The 20,836-nt window shown below is 48.7% G+C and overlaps 1 protein-coding gene across 8 annotated transcripts in view; it reads left to right on the top strand.

Annotated features, from left to right (window-relative positions):
* Window positions 1–20,430, top strand: part of SLC4A8 (solute carrier family 4 member 8) — an 82,490-nt gene extending 62,060 nt beyond the window's left edge. Inside the window, exons 15-26 of one of the 8 annotated variants that reach the window (XR_008912053.1) lie at window positions 603–708; window positions 1,474–1,635; window positions 3,266–3,379; window positions 6,263–6,424; window positions 6,906–7,157; window positions 7,841–7,909; window positions 8,546–8,719; window positions 10,277–10,414; window positions 10,888–10,979; window positions 13,867–13,962; window positions 15,983–16,081; window positions 16,204–20,430. Coding sequence is in view for 6 of the 8 variants with exons in the window: in XM_056798199.1 (XP_056654177.1) it covers window positions 603–708; window positions 1,474–1,635; window positions 3,266–3,379; window positions 6,263–6,424; window positions 6,906–7,157; window positions 7,841–7,909; window positions 8,546–8,719; window positions 10,277–10,414; window positions 10,888–10,979; window positions 13,867–13,962; window positions 16,184–16,241 (1,423 nt within the window). In the remaining 2 variants the exon portion in view is untranslated. Of the gene's footprint in view, window positions 1–602; window positions 709–1,473; window positions 1,636–3,265; window positions 3,380–6,262; window positions 6,425–6,905; window positions 7,158–7,840; window positions 7,910–8,545; window positions 8,720–10,276; window positions 10,415–10,887; window positions 10,980–13,866; window positions 13,963–14,718; window positions 14,898–15,847 lie in introns of those variants that run through there. The other 7 variants (XR_008912052.1, XM_056798199.1, XM_056798203.1 and 4 more) reach the window with 7 other exon arrangements.
* The last annotated feature ends 406 nt before the right edge of the window (window positions 20,431–20,836 follow it).

The following is a 20,836-nucleotide window of genomic DNA, read 5'->3' as shown; positions in this document are numbered from 1 at the left end:
TGTAGTTGTCGTTTGTTATGGCACAGTAACATTCCATTCCATCTGTGCACCACGGTCTGTTCTGGCATCTCCTTTGTCCTACGGAGACAAGCGCTGCTGGAATGTTGGCCTCCTGGGGACACAAGCCTCGTCCTTGACGCCCTGGAACACCTTTTAGAATCAGTTTTATTTCCCTTTGTTTTTACCCTGTTCCTTTGCTGTTACCGCTCTCCCTTTCCATACACCTCCTTTATCACAAAGGAATTAAGCAACCACAATTGATCTAGTAACCTAATCACTTTCTAGCAATCAGCTGAGCTGGGTGACCCTGAGGGAGTCAGTAACTCCTGCTTGCCCCCAGCCGTAGAACGGGGCGGCTGTGAGGATGCAATGAGATACTGCTTGTGGAGCCTGGCGCTCTAGACAGTGATTTCCCCTTTCCCACAGCAGCTCTTGAAGTAGATCGCTGCAAAATGCCACTTTCACCTCCTGAGTGCTCTTTGAATTCTGATTTGGTCATCCCTGGTGGCTGCCCTTCCCAGCTCCTTGTCAGGGGCCCATTGAATAAATGGTCTCTTTCGTTATCTAATGCTTTCTCTGACATCTCTTCTGTTTGCTCCTAGCTGCAAGTGTACTATCCCAAAGGACCCCAGTAATCACACGCTGCAGTACTGGAAGGACCACAACATTGTGGCAGCAGAAACCAGCTGGGCCAACCTGACCGTCAGTGTAAGTCGACGAGCAGCCGAGGCTGTCCAGTAGACCAGCAGGGCAGGCTCTGGATTTACCTGACAGAGAGGACATAGGGTCGTCCTCAGTTGGATGGCTTTTTCTTTCTTGGGGAAAAAGCGTTATCACTTATTCATGATGCCTGCTCCCTTTTCAGACCAGGAGGACATGATCAGAGGGGAGGACGTGGCTCTCTGGGATTCTTCCCTTTGGCAGGGTAGCTGGAGCAGCTTGCAAAAGTCAGCCATTTAAGGACTTCTTGGTTTGGCTTTGCCCTTTGGAATGGGAGGCGGAGGGCTCTCGTACCCCACCAGCTTGCTGGTCCTGTGTTTGGGAGAGAGATGGGCACATCCGTTATTTCCTGTCCCAGCAGACAAAAGATGACGGGGATCCCTCGTCCCCCATAGTTCGAGGAGCTTGTTTTGCCTTGGCAATAGAGCTGATGAACAATAGCCCTGCTATAAGCTTTCTGGGGTGTTTTGCCAGTGACTCCACATGTAGCCTCAGCCATTGACAGGTGGGAGATGGTTTCTCAGAAAGATCTATTCTAGAGCCTGCCCAAGGCAGCCAGGCACACCCTGGCTCTTCCCTCCGTCCCCTCTTCTCGTCAGCCCCTGTGACCTCTCCAGGGAGGCAGCCACTGCCGAGAGGGCCACGGGCGCCCTCCCGGAGTGGCGAGGCGAGAGGCACTCAGCGCGGAGGGAGGGCGACTGCTTCCCCCCCGCTCGTGCTGCCTCCAGTAACTGGGAACGTTTGTTTCTTCAGGAGTGTCAGGAGCTGCATGGAGAATTCACAGGATCTGCTTGCGGCCACCACGGACCTTACACCCCTGACGTGCTTTTCTGGTCCTGCATCCTCTTCTTCACCACTTTTATCCTCTCTAGTACACTAAAGACATTCAAGACAAGCCACTATTTCCCAACCAGAGTAGGTAGCGCTTACTTGGATCCTCAAATTCCCACGCACTGTGCCTTCCGCTCTGATGTCGGGGCAGCGGAGGACAGCGTGTCCTCCGCCTCGGCGCCCCTGCCCGTGTGCTGGCCGAGCTCCTGCTGGGGTGGGGGAGGAGGCGCCCCCTTGGATCCGGCAGGGAGCTTCTCCTCCACTGGCCTTGCCCCCACGCTGGGTCTTCAGACAGTTTGGGTGAGGATGAAGGAATTCGCCTGTAGACAGTTTGCTTTGAGAGCTGCGTGAGTTTCACAGGGCAGTTACGCTCCTCCTCGGAGGAGGGGAGGGCACCCGCTCGATGTCCTGATGGTTCCTTTTCTAGTTCTTGTTCCAAATCCCAGGAGCTCCTCGGAGCTTGCAGGATAAGCCAAACGCAGTGGCCCAGAGCGCTCTGTGGTTGAGAGGAGAGGGCATCGGTGCGGATTCTGCCGGGCAAAGCAGGCTTCTGGCGGTGGCGGGACCTGGTTTCCCACAAAGTCAGTAGCTTCAGGGGTCAGGAGTTCCGTAGGAGCAGGTGAGCCCGCTCAGAGCGGCGGGGGAAGGTGGCGTTGCTTTAGAAAGGTGTGCCGGAGGCCCGACCCCGCCATTTCCTGGAAGTTGATTCCATCTTGTGGTGCCTCGGCTGCCTCGTCTGTCCAACAGGGATACTTGCAATACCTGCCTCCCAGGGCCGGGATGAGTGTCCATTGGCAGTCTGTGGAGAACGGCCAGGAAGTTCAGGTTACGGCAAGGGATTCTCCCCAGTAGGGCAGAAGAGTAGACATGGAGCAACCCACCTCCATGACTCCAACGAGGCGGGAAGCCCAGGATCAGACCAAGTAGGAGAAACAGTAGGAAGTGGCCCGGCCAGGGCCAAACCGAGAGAGAGGGCAGTAGAGTAGGGGTCACAGCCGGCATTTATCAAGGCCTGTCGGGTTGTAAAGAGCTTTACAAATATCCCACTTAGGCCTCACACCTACCCTGAGAGGGAGGCACTATTATGATCCCATTTTACAGATGAGGAAACCAAGGCAGTCAAAAATGAAGTCATTTTCATTGGACCCGATTCACAGCTAGTAAGTGTCTGAGGCTGGATTTGAACTTGGGCCTTCCTGCCTCCAGGTCAGATCTCTTTCTCCTGCCTGGCCTCGGAAGGACACAGAATCCCTCACAGCCAGCTATAGAACTCATTGTGGCACATTGTCCCTCGCAGGCCTTATTGCTTGCTGAAATGATTCTGGTTGTATCATCTGAGCATCCTGTGCACAGTGCCGGATGCTGTGCTGACTGCAGGATATGCTCTTCTCACCTTGGGGGTCTGGATAGCTCCTGGGCGAATCCTGGGGTCACTCGCTCCCCATTTCCTGTGCTCAGGGGCTCCGACAAGGGGCCTCCTGGGACTTGCTCCCAGGCCCAATTGGCTCAGAAGCCGAAGCCTTCCCCTCTCCAACCTGGCCTGCAGAGACGGGAGGACCGGTGTCCAGCGCCTCCTCCGGCCACACTTCATGGGCCCTGAAGGGTGGGCAGTAATACGCATGCTCAGTTATGTCCAGAATGTCACGAGGACTTCAAAGCCCTTTCATGCTCATTTTGCCACGTTTTCTAACTTTCTCATCCTTCCTTCCACCAGGTACGCTCCATGGTGAGTGACTTTGCGGTTTTCCTCACCATCTTCACAATGGTGATTCTCGATTTTTTAATCGGTGTCCCATCCCCGAAGCTCCAGGTCCCAAGTGTGTTTAAGGTAAAAAGTTCATGTGATGTGCGCTTGGCTTTGTTTCAAAGACTTTGGTGCTAAGGGGGGCTCAAAGAGCTTTTTGGACACCCTGGCCTAGGCCGAGTTCTGGAGCACCCCTCCTGCCCTGCCCCTGCCTCAGGAACAAAAGGCATTCACAGAAATTTGGAAAGACAAGTACTTTTAGGGACGAGGCTGAGGGACCCCCCAGCTTAGCACTAGTTTTCCTCTTAATCCAAAGATGACGAAAATGGAAAGCTTAATAAAGCTGGAAATGGAAAGCTTCTGGCAGTCACAGCAAAGCTGCTGACTGGGTTTCTTTTTCTCTTATTTTGTGTATTTGCTGTTAGGATTTTTAGATCTTTTGTAAAAACTTGCCAAAAAGATCTGAAAGTGTGGGGCAGGAAGGCCCGGGGAGGGATCTGGTCCTCATGTTTCTGATCTGTCAGCACATAGTGATGGGCCTGCGAGGCCTGGTCCTGAGAGGGCTAAGTGCCAGCATGTGCCCCAAGCCCCTGACAGCATGGCACAGAGCAGGGGATGCTGGGAAATCAGCGTGGGGTGACTCTTGGGACGCGTTGAGAGAGTTAGACAGCGGGATGGGAAAGGGGAGGAGAGGACACACACACTCCCAAATGGACGGGCATGCAGCCTCCAGAGAGCCTGCTGCCACCTAAGGGGGTCTCAGGGATGCCCCGAGGGAGGGAGGGAGACAGATGCTCCTTAATACTTTTCTCTCTGAGAATATATTTGGGTTAATAAGTGTCCTCTTTTTCTAACCAAGTCCGAGTGTCTTGTCTTCCAGTCTCTCCTCCGAGGGAGAGTTCTTTGATCTAACTTGAATCGAATGGAATATCTCTTCTTCTGGCCTCTGGTTCTCTTTTTAAAGATCTTTTTCTCTTGTGTCACCTCCCCTAAATTTCCTATCTACCAATCCCAGCAGACACTCCTCTCCAGGACTGCCCACTCTTTAGTTCACACCTTCTTTGGTTAGAGGATACCTTTTTTGGTTACTTAACACCTTTTGTGGTTCGTTCACCTTTTGTGGTTAAAATGGGTAGATCTACTTCAAATACTGAGTTACCACCTTTTGGGGCTTAAAAACTAAAAATAGATTATGGATTACAATTCAATCTTCCCAATAAAGGAAGAGCTAAGTATCTTCATTGTTACAATCCAGAGATAGCGAAATCCAATCTTCACAGGCAGAAGAGCAGTAAGGGCTAAGGCCATGGGGGTTAAGGGACTTGCCCAGGATCACACAGCTAGGAAGTATCTGAGGCCAGATTTGAACCCAGGATCTCCTGAATCTTGGCCTGGCTCTCCATCCACTGAGTCACCCCGATGCCCACATCCTCTTTTAGGAGTGTAAATTCCTCTGGGGGGGTTACGGACTCTGGTTCACTTCTTCTTTGGGGTTTCTCCCGGTTACCCAGCTGAAAGCAGCTGCCCTCAAGGAAGGGGAGTTTGGGCTGGCCACTGGGGTTTGGGTAAAGAAGGAGGCAGCTGTGTGGGACTTGCCGCTCCCTGTAGCTCCCTCCCTGGGCATCTTGGGCTTTGTGGCCTCTCGGACGGTATCACGGCGCTCATCCATCTCACCCACCTGGGACTCCGCTGCCCGTCCCTGGCAGGTTCCTAGCCTGGCACCGACCCAGACTCCTCGTTTGTGACTTGTCTGCGAGCGTCTCGGGGTGAGGGTCTGTGTGCGGGACAGAATGGGAGAAGCGAGGGCCGGGGCAGGGCAGGCTGTCCACAGAGCTTGTCTTGTCATTTGGGGCCGCCTCGAGCCGGGCTCGCCAGCCCCAGTGGCTGTGGGCAGGAAGCGGGCAAGGTGGCTCTGCGTGCTCCTGAGTTGTCATCCGCCCTCTGGAAGGGCGCTTGGGATCTTCCCACGAGCCTGTGTTAGGGCAGACGCTCCGTCTTGAGTGGGGCCTCCTACCTGGCCAGCCCTCCCCAGGGAGCCCCGGCACGGTATCGGGGAGGGGAAGGGGCAAACATTTATGGAGCACGTGCCGGGCACTGCGCAGGCGCCGGCTCCTTTGCCGCTCACAACAGACCTGGGCCAGAGGCACCATGGTTGTCTCCCTTTGTAGATGGGGAGACTGGGATTGAGCGACTTTCTTAGGGTCGTGCAACCAGAGTGTCTGGGGAGGGCTCTGAACTTGGGTCCCTCGGGCCGCCTCGCTAACTCGGTGGGTGTGCTGGGGTGGGGCCCGCCAGTGCGCTGCTGGGCACGTGGGCTCAGCTCTGGAACAGTCAGCCTTCGGCTAATGCTGGGATCTGGCGTGGGGAGGTGGGCTGGCACGCAGCGGGGCATCGGCCGGGCTACAAAAGTCGGGTCCCCCTGGCTACTCCACCAAGAGGAGAATCCCCCAAGTGACCAAAGGGCGGTTGGAACAAAGGCAAGGTTCAAGAAGTCATTGATACTTTCCTACAGAGGGGGCCGAGGCAATATTAAAGAGGAAAGAGTCAGCCTTTACCTTCTGTTTTAGTAACAGCTCTAAGACAGAAGGGCAAGGGCCAGGCAAATGGGGTTCAGGGACTTGCCCAGGAGGAGGCCGAGGCCAGATTAGAACCCAGGCTTGGCACTCTTTCCACCCTGCTTCTCAGCTGCCCCAAGAGACTACGGTTTTTTAAGCCCTGACCTCTGGCCACAGAATCGGCTGCATCTCGATTCCAAGGAAGAAGAGCAGCGAGGGCTCCTGGGGGGTTAACGTGGCCAGGAAGTGACGCGTTTGGACCCAGGCCCTCCCGTGGGCGGGCTGCCCCTCCGTCCACCCAAGGGCCCAGCGGCCCCTCCCTGAGATGACGTCCCAGAGAGACTTTTGCCCTTATTCTTTCTGCCAGCCAAAGTGCAACCACTAAGCCGGATGGCGCCTTTCTTTCTTGCAGCCCACCAGGGATGACCGGGGCTGGATCATCAATCCCATTGGCCCCAACCCCTGGTGGACGGTGATCGCCGCCATCATCCCGGCTCTCCTGTGCACCATCCTGATATTCATGGACCAGCAGATCACGGCTGTCATCATTAACCGAAAAGAGCACAAGCTCAAGGTGGGGGCGTCTGCCTCTGTTCCTCACACCGTGTGGGGAGGGGCAGGGCGGTGTGGTTGTCCCAGCAGCCCCCTCTCCTGCCCACCCAGCGGGCCAGTTAGGGATGGGGGAGGAACAGGCTCAGGCATTCTGCCCAAATGCCTGAAGGAGGGCCGGGGGGGGTGGGGGGGTCCCGGCTTCCAGTGTGGCCTCGGACACGTCCTGGCCGGGTGACCCTGGGCAAGTCACTGAACCCCCACGGCCCAGGCCTTACAGCTCTGCTGCCTCCTCAGAGCCCTTCAGGAGGGCAGACGGGGAGGCTTTAAAAAGAACTTCAGGTCTCAGAGAGCTCGGGGCCGGCAGGTTCGGGGAAAGTAGTCCCACAGGCGGACGGAGAAGGGACTCGAGCCCAAGGCTTCCCAGCCCCAGCCGCCTTTTCTGCTGTCCGGGTCGCCCGGGGAGCCCCGGGGGTTCTGCTGACCGAGATGGCGTCTCCTCACAGAAGGGCTGCGGCTACCACCTGGACCTGCTGATGGTGGCCGTGATGCTGGGCGTCTGCTCCGTCATGGGCCTGCCCTGGTTCGTGGCGGCCACCGTCCTCTCCATCACGCACGTCAACAGCCTCAAGCTGGAGTCGGAGTGCTCGGCGCCGGGGGAGCAGCCCAAGTTCCTGGGCATCCGCGAGCAGAGAGTCACGGGGCTCATGATCTTCGTGCTCATGGGCTGCTCCGTCTTCATGACGGCCGTGCTGAAGGTAGGGCGGGCCCCCCTCCGGCCCCTCCTTCGGCCCAGGGCGGCAGGAAGCAGGCAGGCTAGGATGACAGGCCGAAACTAACCAGGTTTGAGGCACAGTCTAAACCTGAGTGAAAACAGAAAAACCGCTGCCTGTATAGGGAGGGGAGAGGATCAGGGGGCTTAGTGGACCACCAGCTCACGTGGAGTCAGAGAGGAAACAAGCCGGTTGGGAGGCCGAGGGGGTTGGCAGGTAGCAGGCGCCCCCGCTCTAAGGAAGGAGGCTCGTGCGTGGCAGGGCGGTCCCCGAGTTCCCCTGAGGTGGGCAGCCACCCAGGGGTGCCAGGGCTCCATTTTAGAGGAAAGGGTGAGGCGGGAGGTGCCTGGTGGCCCCAGGGCTCCCTCACAGGCCTGGATAATCACGCTGGATTGCCCTCAGGCGGCCCCGGGGGCAGGAGGGGGACAGAAGTTGTCACTCAAAATTTTAAAGAAATGAAGGTTGAAAATGTAAGAAAGCCACGCAGAGCCTCTGTGTGCGCGGCGGAGGAGAGGAGGGCGCAGATGATGGCTGCGGCCGGAATGGACCCCTCGGCCTGGGGCGGGGTCAGCTGGGGGGCCGGCCGGCCAGGAGGGCGTGAAGTCAGGGTGCTCCGTCAGGCTCCCAAAGCTTCTGCTCATCGTGCGTCTTCTTGGGTCTGTCTCCAGTTCATTCCCATGCCGGTGCTTTACGGAGTTTTCCTCTACATGGGAGTTTCCTCGCTCAGAGGGATCCAGGTAGGACCCTCGCTTTCTGATTGGTCTCCTGGGCTGGTGATGGGAGAAAAGGTCTGGCTCAGGGGGAGGGCCACGGAAAAGGGGCCGGAGGCTGCTGCCCAGCGAGGCCCCTGAGCCCATCTCCCGGGAAGCCCAAGGGCCACGCTGGCCAGGCTCCGACCCCTGGGCCAGGGAAGGCCTGGCAGAGCCTCGCTTCTGCCCACGATCCGAATCCCCGGCAGCCTCGATGGCGGACCGCGAGCGAGGGACGTTTTAGCAGGCAGCGTCCCCAGTATGTGGGTGGTGCTCTTGGGAGGGCAGCCCCTCCGGGCTCACCAGGGAGGGCCACCCTCCGCCGCTGCTCCTGGGCACAACTCCAGCGGCCGTCTTTCAGTGAGAGAAGGTGTCTGGGCCAAGCTTTGACCCTGTCCAAGTGCTTACAAAGATGGCCTCCAGCCTGCTCACTGGACCTTGTCTTTGGCCCCTGGGTGAGGCATGTCCTGGGGCTGTTGGGCCTCCTCCCATGGGTTGTTGGGCTTCTGGGGCCCTGGGCCTCCTCCCATGGGGCTCTGGGCCTCCTCCCATGGGGCTCTGGGCCTCCTCCCATGGGGCCCTGGGCCTCCTCCCATGGGGCGTTGGGCAATGACTCTCTTCCAGTTTTTTGATCGCCTGAAACTCTTTGGGATGCCGGCGAAGCACCAGCCCGACTTCATCTACCTGCGCCACGTCCCTCTGCGCAAAGTACACCTCTTCACCCTCATCCAGCTGACCTGTCTGGTCCTGCTGTGGGCCATCAAGGCATCCCCAGCCGCCATCATCTTCCCCATGATGGTAACTTTCCCCTCCCTTCCAAGCCACAGCACGCTTGGCTTTTGTCTTGGAGGGAGGGTAGCCTTCTCTGGCTGCGAGGTGCCTGCTGGGGTTCGCTAAGTCACAAGGGCCAGCGTGCAGCAGGGCCAGGTTTGAGCCCAGGCCCTCTCCTGGGCCCCCACTCTGTCCGCTGGGCCACTCACTGCCCCACTGGGAAAGCCTGGAAGGGGGAGAGAAGCGACAGATGTTTGTAAGATGTACATCCTGCACGATGCTTTCGATTGAGTGAAGTCAGTTGGTGCAATCAATAGGGATTGAGATGCCCCACATGCAGAGCAGCCTCTTAGAGGCCTGGGGGATCAGGGAGAGGGTAGAGCAGGGATGCAGAGTGACTGGACCCACATGACACCCTCCTCCCTTCCTCCTCCTGAAAAAGGTTTGAGGAACTTTGGGGTAATGGGAGGTGGGCTGGGGGTGGCAAATAGGTTGTCCCCTAAAAACCATGGCAGTGACTGGGCCTAGGAGTGGATTCCTGGGTGTGGGAGCCCCATTATTTCATTTTGCTTTTCTTGCCCATTTCATCTCTTCTGTCTCCCGGACCTGGTTGTAGTGGTGGAGGAGATGGTGCTGAGAACTGCCCGAATGAGACTTCTGGGGATTAAAACAAAGGGTTCTATTTGCCTGGTTTAAGCATTTGTCATCCTTAAGATGAGGGGATAGAATATCCAGCTTGGTGCCATAAAGAACTGGGTTCAAATCCTCCCTCTGACTCTCACTAGCTGGTTTATGATCCCAAGCAAGTCATCTAACTTCTCTTCTTCTGTAAAATGAGGGAGTCAGATTGGTTAGACCCCTGAGTTTCCTTCTAGCTCTGTCACCCTCACACTCATGTTGAGGGAACATGTTCGCCTCATAACCTTAGCTAAGTCATTTACCTCTTTAGGCCTCAGTTTCCTTATCTATAAATGGAGAGGATTGTCTTTGATGTCATTTAAAGTCTCAACTCCCAAATGTAATGACTTGGGAAGACTAGTCCCCCTCTTTCCCCCTACTGAGAGGAGTGCTTTAACATTCTATTCGTCTCCTTTCTCCTTGTCTGGTTTCTCTTCCTTTTCATTTTCGTTGGGCTCATAGATTTGGGCTTTGTAACCCTCCCTACACTGCCGTTTGGGGTCACAAAACTGCCAGTGACACATTTAGGTCTCACACGAGTTGATGGAAAGTCTGGCTAAAGAGAGGGTCTACTGAATTTGGACTGGATGGAGTCGTGGCCGTTGAACTTGGAGGGAATCTTTGAATTAGAAACGCCAGAGCTTAAAGCTACATTAAGCATTATAGCTATATCTGGCCTCCATGTTCCTGTTATGATAACGATGGGAATGAGTCTGAGCAACAGCTGATCATTCTTTTCTTGCAACATCCCCCTCCCCACCTCAGTCCCTTCTCTCCATTCTCATCACATTTTTAAGGAAAAAAACAACATTCTGATAGGTGTTAGTGTATTTTGCCAGACTACCAGAAGGTCGTCTCTGGAGATGAACATTGACTCCTTTAATCCATATTCTTTTTCTTCCCTAGGTTTTGGCCTTGGTCTTTGTCCGGAAAGTCATGGATCTCTGTTTCTCTAAACGAGAACTGAGTTGGCTTGATGATCTCATGCCTGAAAGCAAGAAGAAGAAGCTAGATGATGCCAAAAAAAAGGCCAAGGAAGAAGAGGTTATAATCATTGTGTCAGCTAGACATAGAGATTCCCAAATGCAAAAAGGACCATATGAGAAATCTTCATTTCTAAGATCCCCAAACTAGCCTTAAGAAGATCACCTCCCAGAGATATTATGTGTTAAGATTGTCTTAGAAATTTCTGCCCCTTCCATCTTTTATCCTAGAGTTTAAAAAATCAAGTCTTAAAAAAGACAACCCCAAAACATTGTCATCTAACAACATACTAAATATCTTATAGTTTGAGACAAATAGCGATGGTCTAAAATGGAAAATAAATCCTAAGTCATGAAATTGTTTTTATATCCAATGCATGGCCCATGGCCTATTTCATTAAATAGCTCACAAAGGGAATAGATTAAGTAGATGAACATATAATTAGTAGAAACACACAAGGTGCAAAACATAGATTGTGTTGGTTAGGGAGTGGCCATGGTTATGGGGAATAATAATGCCTTCTTTTCCCACAGGAGGAGGAGAAAATGCTAGAAATGGGACCAGACAAATTTCCCTTGGAGAGCAGAAAGTTACTGAGTAGTCCTGGAAAGAATAATAATTTCAGGTAAGACTATCTTCAAACATAAAGAATTGGAGGCTTTGGGGGCATTCTAGTTCCAATTTCACCATTATGCTACTGGCATAAGCACTCAACACCCCCCTTTTTCCTTTCTTGGTATGAAAGTAGCCATGTGCAGCATAGTCAGAGCTTTTCAGAGTGAGAAGAGAGAACTTAGAACATAGCCACGGATCTGAATGACTATGGCCTTGGTCGCTGAGGTCAGTAATAGAGATGACTGAAATGTATGGACAATCCTTCACTCCATTTTCAGCCATGAGTTCCCACTTTCAGGGATTCCATCAGATCTTTTATCCTCAGCTACTGATTGAAAGGCCAGCTGACTCATGGGTTAGTTGTAGACATCTTAATTCTCATCCTATTTGAATCCCTCACAAGCAGACACATTTCCAGGAGCAGGAGGGAGAAGGAAGAGAAAAATGGGTCTTGGGAAGAGAGGGGACATGATAGCTGCCTTCAGATATTGAAAGGGCTGTCATCAGAAAGGCTCCATTTACTTACTGTAACTCCACAGAGCAGAAGAATTGGTGTAGACATTTCAGGGAGACAAGATCTTAGCTCAGTATCAAGAAAAGAATTCAAACTGTTCCACTATGGAACAGATCGGTGTGTGCTGTCCTGGTCATGCAAAGTGTTCAATTAGTGAATGACCCTTAATGGGGTTGTTGTTGAGGGGGCTTCTGTATTGGGCAGGACGGTGATGATCCAGGAGGAGATGAGAGGCAAGAGCCTTTCAACTATAGCCTCTTCTGCCATGCTGGACCCCAGTGATGGGCAAAGCAAAGATTCTGGAGGCAGGACACTGCCATTAATAGAGTGGCAGGCCTGGGATGGCAGCTCTGTTAGGACTTCCCTACGGTTGGGCTCCTGACATGTTGCCAACCATTACAATCAGCAAGGAAGTGGCAGAAACCTGTGGTGTCATCGTTGTGGGTTCTTCCCAGTGCAGATCATCGCTCCTCCACATCTTAGAACTTTTTGGCTGACCTTCCAACCTCTCCAAACTCAGCTGGTTCTTAGCCAAGAGACATCCAGGCCATTGTCTAAGTCCAAGAACAAAGGTTTTGATTCAGTTTGGTGGGACTTGCCCATCTGCTGGCATAACCTTTGAAGACCCAGGTCATCTCCATATACATAGCAATGTAATCTAAATGTTTAACAGCCAGCTTTCCAGGGAGGAAAATTAATTGTATGCAAGACACACTTTTATCTGTATTGCCAATATTTTCTCCCTTACTTTAAAAAATCTAGACAGTCAACAAAACAATAAATCAAGTTTGTTTTGTAGCATCTGCCAATTTCTGAGGTGTAAATCTTCACTCAATGAAAATTTAACTATTGGTTTATGCAAGCAGGTTTGAGCTGGCTCCAGTGACACCCTGCTTCCATGTTACATACAATAAGGCATCTGTTGAGGATGATCTTCTCTTTGGTATATCATGAAGAAGATTCCTGGTCAGGAATAAGTTGGCCTATAGCACTGAGCTTCCTTATAGTTGTAATATTCTCTGATTCTCTGGCTGGGCCTTTTAAGCGTTGACTAGGATTGGATGAAATTACTAGAGAAGCATGAGAAGTTCAACCAACATTTGTTAAGCACCTACCTGGCACTGTGCCAACTGCTGAAGACACAAAAATGAGACAGTTCCCTGCCCTCCAGGAACTTGTATTTCTATCATAACTTTTGTAGAAGACTTGGTGGAGTCACCCAGGATTTGAAACCTTTAGTGCTTTAGTGGCGATCCCTCAGTTTCAGTTGGCTGCTGTAAGGGTGAAAAATTAAAGGTTGGACTAAATTCATGAGAAATGTGGTCTCCAAAATGAAATACTCAAGTCAGAAGGACTTCTTATGGTAGTTTATTTACAAAAGGAGAAAGAGTAAAACTAAGGAAATGAGAGAGTATATAATTACTCCAGCCTGGTCCGAACCACGCAGGGCTTCAGAGGCCCCAGCAAAGGGGGTCCAGAGGTAAATTAAACAAGGGTTCTAGCCATGAGACCTCCTCCAAGAGGAAGGGCCTCTCTGGAGGCTAGTATCTCCAGAAAAGCCAGGAAAGGGAGTCAACCTTTTTACTTACCCATGTGGTGGTTCTAAGGGAAAATCCAAGAGAAGTCTGAGGTCCCAAGCTGGAACTCCTTCAAGGTCAAGTTCAAAGGCAAAAGAGCTGGTCACAGGAAGTTCTTGCCACTTTTAAAGACCCTTCCTTTCATCACTTCCTGTACCTTCCTTCCACTTTACACGGACCAGTTGCAGCTATAGCTTTGCTTAGGACTGCCCAGGGGGCAGTCGGTCGATTCTGATTCATCACTCACTATAGCACATGTGGGTCATAGACCTCCCCATACTTAAGAATAAGAGGGGTGTATATGCTTCTGGTGATTAAATCTAAAAATGGGCAGGGGAGAGTTAACCCCTTCTTCACACTGCCCAAGGGAAGATGGAGACTTCCTAGAAGTTCATGACTTGTTTGAAGACCCACAATTCCCTAGATCTCTCTAGATTCCTGAGAACTACACACTGTGGGGATAAAGTGACCTTTTGGTCTAACTCTCAAGACCACATTCTAGGGCCTCCTTCTGACACCCCTAAGTCTCCATCCTGTAATAGGGACCTTCTAACTTTCTACTCTTCCTACGAAATAAACTTCTCGATTGATGCTTGGTGGTGAACGAGGGACGTGATGTTAGCAAAATGCATTTAGTTCAGGGAAGAAATGAGTTATTTTGAGTATAAAATGTAAAATCCTTATCAGGCCCCCAGACTTTTCAGATAGATAGATGCTGGTCTTTCCTCTCTAAGTGATTTGCCACAGACAGCTAATAATTGCCTGTTTGTGGGCTAAGCAGTCTTTGTCTTAATTGTTGGTTTCAGATGTGACCCTTCTGAGATTAATATTTCTGATGAAATGCCTAAAACTACAGTCTGGAAAGCTCTTAGCATGAACACAGGAAGTGCCAAGGAAAAGAGGTAAAGGGAACTGAATTGTTTCACTTATTCCTGCCCTAAAATTAATTGTTTTAATTGAAGTCATATCTTACTGAAAACTTAATTGAAATAATATTATTCCCTAAACCCAATCGTTTTTACTGAAATCATATTATAGGCAAAACACTTCTTTGCTTTGGGAGAACAAATCTTAACTGACGACATCTCCCAGGGCTGCCCACAGTGCCAGAGTCCTGGCTGCTTTTACAGACAGATTAATTTCTGGGCTTCCCATTCACACACTCCTAAATCCTCTATTATTTTCTTTTGAAATTCAAGGTCATTTTACCCATTTGTCTGGTTTCCATTTCAAAATTAGTTTGTGACTTTTGGAGAACTGCAGTGACAGTTGGGTTAACTGCTTGAAATATATGGATATATTTGGTATAAGTTTTCATTTAACTTATACGTAATAAAGAGACTATCTACAAATACTGCTAATGGGGAACTGTCAAGTCTTAGATTTTTATCTTTTCCTACTATGGAAACCAAATTCTGTGTATTTCATCTCTAGTTAGCATGGCTCAAGGTTAACCAAGTCAGTGAAAAAAACCAGGTGTCTCAGGGTATGACTTTTTCCTTAGAAGGTTATATCCCCAAACCTCGATTTGGAGGACAATTCAGCTAATTCAAGCCAAAATCATTTTGAGACTGTCATCTGAACAATTGGCATATGTAGTTCTAGGAGTCTTATTGGGAATGATAACAGCTGGCACTTAAATAATGCTTTGTCATTAGCAGAGTACTTTCACATTGGAGTCAGAGGACCCGGATTCAAATCCCAGCTCTGTGACCTACCTGTATGTTCTTGGGCAAATCAAAGAATTAAGACCTTCAATTTCCTCATCTTTTACATGGCTTACTTCCTCAGTAGAGTGTGAGCTCCTTGAGGACCAAAAAAAAAAAGTTTTTAATTTTGTCTTTGTGTCTTCATTTATGCCTAGCTTGGGTGGTTAATCAAATACTTGTTGAGTTGTGATGGCGTATAAAAATGAGAGATTGGGCCTGATGATCTCCAAAGTCCTGTCCATCTCTCTTATTCATCTTATTTTTTATTTTAAAAGCCCCTACCTTCCGTCTTAGAATCAATACTGTGTATCGGTTCCAAGGCAGAAAATGGTAAGGGCTGGGCATTGGGGGTCAAATGACTTGCCCAGGGTCACCCAACTAGGTCTCCCATCTCCAGGTCTGGCTCTCTAACCACTGAGACATCCAGCTGCCCCCTTCCATCTCTAATATCCTGTGATTATGTTCAATTTGATTCTCACACCAACATGTGGTGCAAATATTGTTATTCCCTTTTACAGATGAAGGAATGGAGGTCCAGGTTAAGTACTTTGCCCAATGTCACACAGGTAGTCAATTTTAGAACTAGAACTTGACTCTAGGATTTCTTGTTCCAAGTTCACCGTTCTTTGCATGATACCCTCTTGAAATAACGCGGGTTAGTCAGATGACGTGGGTTCTACTCCCTCCTTTGGTCTGAGCTCTGAAGTTTGGGAGAAGCGGCTTAGCTGCTCTCTAGAGGTCACTTTTCCCAATAAGGATAAAAATCCCTCACCTACCGAACCCCATTGTTCTGAGGAGAATGTGTACAGAGTCCAAAGGTCTCTCATGAGTCCTGCATTGCATGGCTTCAAAGGAATGTGAGGGAAATGGAGAATCTGGTTCCTTCAGAGGAAAATCCAGACAGCTGTTGAACTGTTTAATGCATACAGTTATTTTTAGCCAAGAGCTAGTCTCCTTGTAAAATGAACTTAAAATATAGCAGGCTACAAACTTGTGGTGACATCTTTAAAGTATTGTGTTAAAAGCAGGAATGAATCATGTGTTCCCTTTTTTGGCTAATGGTAACACTTTTATTCAGTCTTTTCAACTAAGCATCTTTGCTGGGATGGAAGAGATGGCCTGGGAGGTACCTCAGGGAAGTGCCAGGAGACAGAGAAGGGAGCAAGTTTCTTAGAAATGAAGCAAGACTCATCCTGGCCCCTTCTTCATTCAGATAACTGGATTCCTATTAAAGCCACACAGAAGTGTTCAGTTATTCTCAGTGCGCTTTAGAGAGCATCCGGCCATCCTCATACCAACAACCAGTCCCCAGGTATGAGCCTGGAAGGAAACGGAAGAAAACCTCTTGGTCATCCCTCTTCCTCGTCCTCCTTCTCCCACAATGCTGGTGACCAGCAGTCACCACCACTGACAGTCAAACATTCCATTTTTCAGACACTTCTTCTGAAATTCTTTCTCTGCCGACCAGTTGAATACCATGAATCTCCTCCTCCTCCGGCTGCTGAAGAGTCCCATCAGCCAGTCCTCCCTGGGGCCAGGAGAGGATGGGAGGGAAGAGCCCTCCGACTGCAGCTGCCTCTGCCTTGCTGGACCACACAGGCAGAGTACAAAACGAGGGGGGTGGGACATCACACAGGGTTTCCTCTTTGGCCAGTCCTCTGGTCTAGGGATCTTTTAATCGCGTGGCAGGCGTGGGGGGTTAGGCTTCTGACACACTGCCTGCCACTATGGGGGGCCCAGAAGGGGCAAACTCATAGCTTCATAGCAGCACCGGCACTCTTGGTTGATAATCTTGGAAAGTAAAAAATGGCAAAGGAGAATTGAGGCTCTTTATAATAGAGAAGAGAAAGCTGAAGGGGAAATGGATGATTTTTAAAATTTGTTCTAAGAGGAGATTATTTGAATGATGATAATTTGCTTTTCTCAGTTTTCACTGAGAGCAGAATGAGAGACAGCGGGGGGAGAGAGAGAGAGTTTAGAGTGCAGCAGATTTGATAGAGCATCTCTTCTTTTTTTGGCAGATTGATAAGAGAAGGGCAGGTCATTATCTTTTGGGAAAGCATTTTGTAAACCTTAAAGCATAATCCTTCCCATAAATAGGGAGAAGTGATTCTCAAGTCTCCTTCAAGCGTGGGGAGGTCTACAAAAATCACTTTATTGACCATGTTAAGGAAATGTCAATGTCTCCATTAATTATTGCTTTGTGTGAGCACATTCTGGTGCCACCCCTGGAGAGATTCAGTGTTTGTTTAAGTTGCCTTAGCTGCCTTAGTAGCAAACAACTGTAGGCAATGGACAGAGTGGTTCAGGCATCATCTTGAATCTCTTCTCATTTTTCAAAATTCAGCCTTTCACATCTTGCATACAAAAACCCAACTGGAAACAAAGCTGAAAGTGATGAGATGAATTTTAATATTTAATTTAAGATCAATATTTGTAGTTAGTCTGCGCTCTCCTTCATGTTCAAAAGCAACGTCGGTTGTTTTTACTCTAGTGCTTTTGGGATTGATCATCTATTGCTCACAAAATGTATTGGAGTAAATGAAAATCACACCAAGAGCAGTCTACAGAGAATTTGGTTGTGTTATATACAGGCTATTCTAGCACTGAAATGCTTTGTTTGGTGGAGGTTGAAGGATGGATTGAGAGTGGTCATCTTTAATGGTAGAGAAGAGACCAACGAAGGGAACAGGCTCCCCAGGGCCACTGTAGCTTTCTCAAGTGAAGCTGCTTTTCTCCGTGCATCTCGCTTTCCCTTCAGCCTTATTCTGCTTTCCATTAGCTCTCCTTCTTTCTCAGTTTGGCCCCTCCCTCTACCTCCACTCCTTTTCTTCTCCACATCTCATTTCACCTTCTCCATGGACCAATGGACAAAGCCCTTGACCAGAGCATCTTACTAAAAATAAACCAAGGGGGAGAAATGTCGTATGTCTCTATCAGCAGATGCCTGGTTCAGATAATCAACCTATGAGCTGGCCCATGGTTAAATAGTCAAGTTCATGTAACTTCAGCTCTTTCAGAAGCCATTTGGAAAATCTCTTGCATTCATTAGCCAACTGCTCTGATGAGTGATCTTTTCAAAATGGAGCTGCTGCAAGTCAACTCAGATCTTTCTTCAGTGAGTGCTAAAGTACATGTGACACTCAAATTTAACAATATGTAGGAGTCCAGAGGCCCCCAAAGGTATTGCTTTCCCATATATGCTATAGCAGTATATTTTTTCTCGGCTCCTGACATGGTTTGGGAGTGGGGACGGGACTGGTAAACATGGGAAGGGGAGGAAATTGGCTTCTTTCTCATTTATCCTTTTTAAGTGTCCCCCAATTTGTGATCTCTTCTTCTCCCTTACCCCCAGCTCCTTAAAAAACCAACAAACCAAAACAACTCACTCATGTTGTCAGTGCCACAGGATTGGTTGTATCTGGAGAAAATCACTCAACAAATACAAAAACCCATATCACTTAGAGAATTGCCTCTCTTTTAAGGCAATAATGTATCTTTTTAGACTCCAAGCTCTTAGAGGGCAGGAAACATGTCTGCTTAAATCTGTTATAACTGCTTGACACATACTGAGCCAGATCTTACAACTTCCTGCTCTTTCTTGTCCTCACTATCATCAGTCTCAGCCCTTGCTTCTTTCCAGCTCAGGTGGGTGGAAGTGGTAGTAAGATGTGGTATACGATGAGTTTACTCTTGGGTTGGTGAAGGAAAAACAAAGAAAATGATTTAAAAAGAGGAAAAAAAAGAGAGAGTATGGATGTATGGTAAGAAAGTAAATGTGTCACCATCATCACTGCCATAAAAACAAACAAAACAAACACACTAACCTTCCTTAAGCACTTTATTAGTCCATGACTACTCCAGAGGTTTTTTGTTGTTTTTTTAAAAAAATAATATTTAGAAAATATGTTTGGGTTTCCTAGTTTCAGATTACTCTAGAATTTATTCAGTTTATTCAGTTGAAGGAAGACAAAAACAGTAGCATTTTTGGACACACATGAATAGACAATAAAAGTGAATATATATTAAGGCTAAGTACCTGTTTTAGGTAGTAGAGAACAACTTAGGGAAGTAGCTAACTGTTCCTTGAACCAGGAGGAACCAAAAAAGTGGTTATTTTCCAAGTGGCTGGGAAAACTTGGAAGTGAGAAATTTTAGGCAGAAATTATACGTGATAGGTTGGCAATAGAGTGGTAAGAAGGAAGGAATCCCATTTACTCTTCCTAAACCTTGGACTACAATATGGCAGGCACTTAATATAAAGCTTGCTGTATGAATGGATGATTGACTCAGTGATTGAAAGAAAGTAGGATTAAATGCATTGCCAGTAGTAGGGAAAACATTTTTTCACCTCTTTAAGGCTCAAAGGAACATGGCAAGATTGGGTGTTAAGGTGGGCAGATATTGATATATATTATACTTGTGGCTATATAATATCACCACCCTCCAATAACATGTTTGTATCAGGAGTAAAAGATTTTCCTGCTCCTCATATATCTATCCCATATCAGCTTAACTTGTTTCTAGAACTTTGCTTTTTGAGGGGTCTGTGATATAAAAAGTGAACAGCCAGCATACCCCACCAAAGAGAGTTTGAATTCTTTCTCAGATGCCTAAATGGATCTTTGAGCTTATCAGATGTGGACTCTTTCTCCAACTATGCTGATTGAAATCCATGCATACTTGTCCATCCTTGTCCTCCCATAAATTCCTAGGAGACCACCCAAAATACCCAGGCCTTCCTTTATGGACCCTGAAACTACTATTTAATTGTCATTGCAGACTAAACACACACCAGGCCATATTTATAGCTTCCGTGAGTTCTTTGGTCTCAGAGATCCTTCAAGGGTCCCTGGCTGGCAGGCTGAGTCACTTCCTAGGGCTTCCTCAGCTACTATGCCCTCAATTTTTCCAAGTTTCTCAAATGCCAGTAGGGCATTTAGCAGTTCTTTTTGGGTCTTCTCCACTGATTTCCATATCTGTCTTCTGCCAGTCTTCCAAGCCTTCCTTGAGGCAGGAGATTCCTGCCTTCCTCACTGGCTCTGGGACACTTCCCAGCCTTCTCATGTGTGCTTCACGTGTTTCTCATTTTGCTGATCATGTATTTCAGTAACTTCTTTTGGGGCTTGTCTGGGATTGGTGTTTCAAGGCATATTTGACATCTCAAGATTCTATCTCAGCCAAGTAACTCTCTCCAAAATCTAGTTCTCTTCAACCTTAATTTGATTTACGTTTCTCAGATCTCCTGTGTACTAGAAATGCCTTAGAGCACTGGTTGGCAGATCCAAATGTTTTTTTACTTTTCTCCAGCTTTTACTCTTGTAGCTTTTCTAAGCTCTCCTCTTTTTTTTTAAGGAGGTCTGGTGAACTCAGTTTCCCTTCTGTCTTCCCTCATTCTTTCACAGTAGTCATAGGTTCTTAAATAATTTCTATACCAGGCAAAGTGTGATCTAGAGAGTCAGCAACTTAACAAAAGAGGGATAGCACTCTTGAGGCCTACTTTGGATCCAGAATACCAGCATGGATGATGCTATCCATCACCAATGGGGATACAGGGAGAAGTTGAAAGTGCAGTGGGGGTGGAGGGGACTGGATAGGAAAGCTCAGTGGCTTTCCGGCTCCTCCACAAGGAGGTTATAACAATAAAGCTTCGTTATTTGGTGTGGTGTTGTGAATTTGTCAAATATATATATATATATAAAAATTACAAAATCAAAAATTTTTATTACCTACTTTTTATGATTCTGTGCCACTCAATTCCCTTATATTAAACAGAAAATGTGCAATTGGCTCTATGAATAGCTAGATAGGAGAGTGAAGACAAAACAAGGTCTGAAGTAATGACCCCATTTTAGGATTTAAAAGAAATGAAGTGTCAGGGGAGCCATCAAGAATTGGGGTGATTGATCCATGGGAACAGTCTTTTAAGGATGGTACCTAAAAGGGAGTAAGCTGGACTGATTTCTGGTCATTCTGAAGAGAACTGCAACAGCCCTCTGCCTCATCTCACCCTGCTCCTGGCTCCAAAGGACACACAATTCTTCCCATCAACAGCATTCACATTTCC

The sequence above is a fragment of the Monodelphis domestica genome, chromosome 5 (genome assembly GCF_027887165.1).
Source record: "Monodelphis domestica isolate mMonDom1 chromosome 5, mMonDom1.pri, whole genome shotgun sequence".
Taxonomy (NCBI): Eukaryota; Metazoa; Chordata; class Mammalia; order Didelphimorphia; family Didelphidae; genus Monodelphis; species Monodelphis domestica.
Note: the sequence above shows the minus strand (reverse complement) of the source record. Positions and strands in the feature narration are given on the sequence as shown.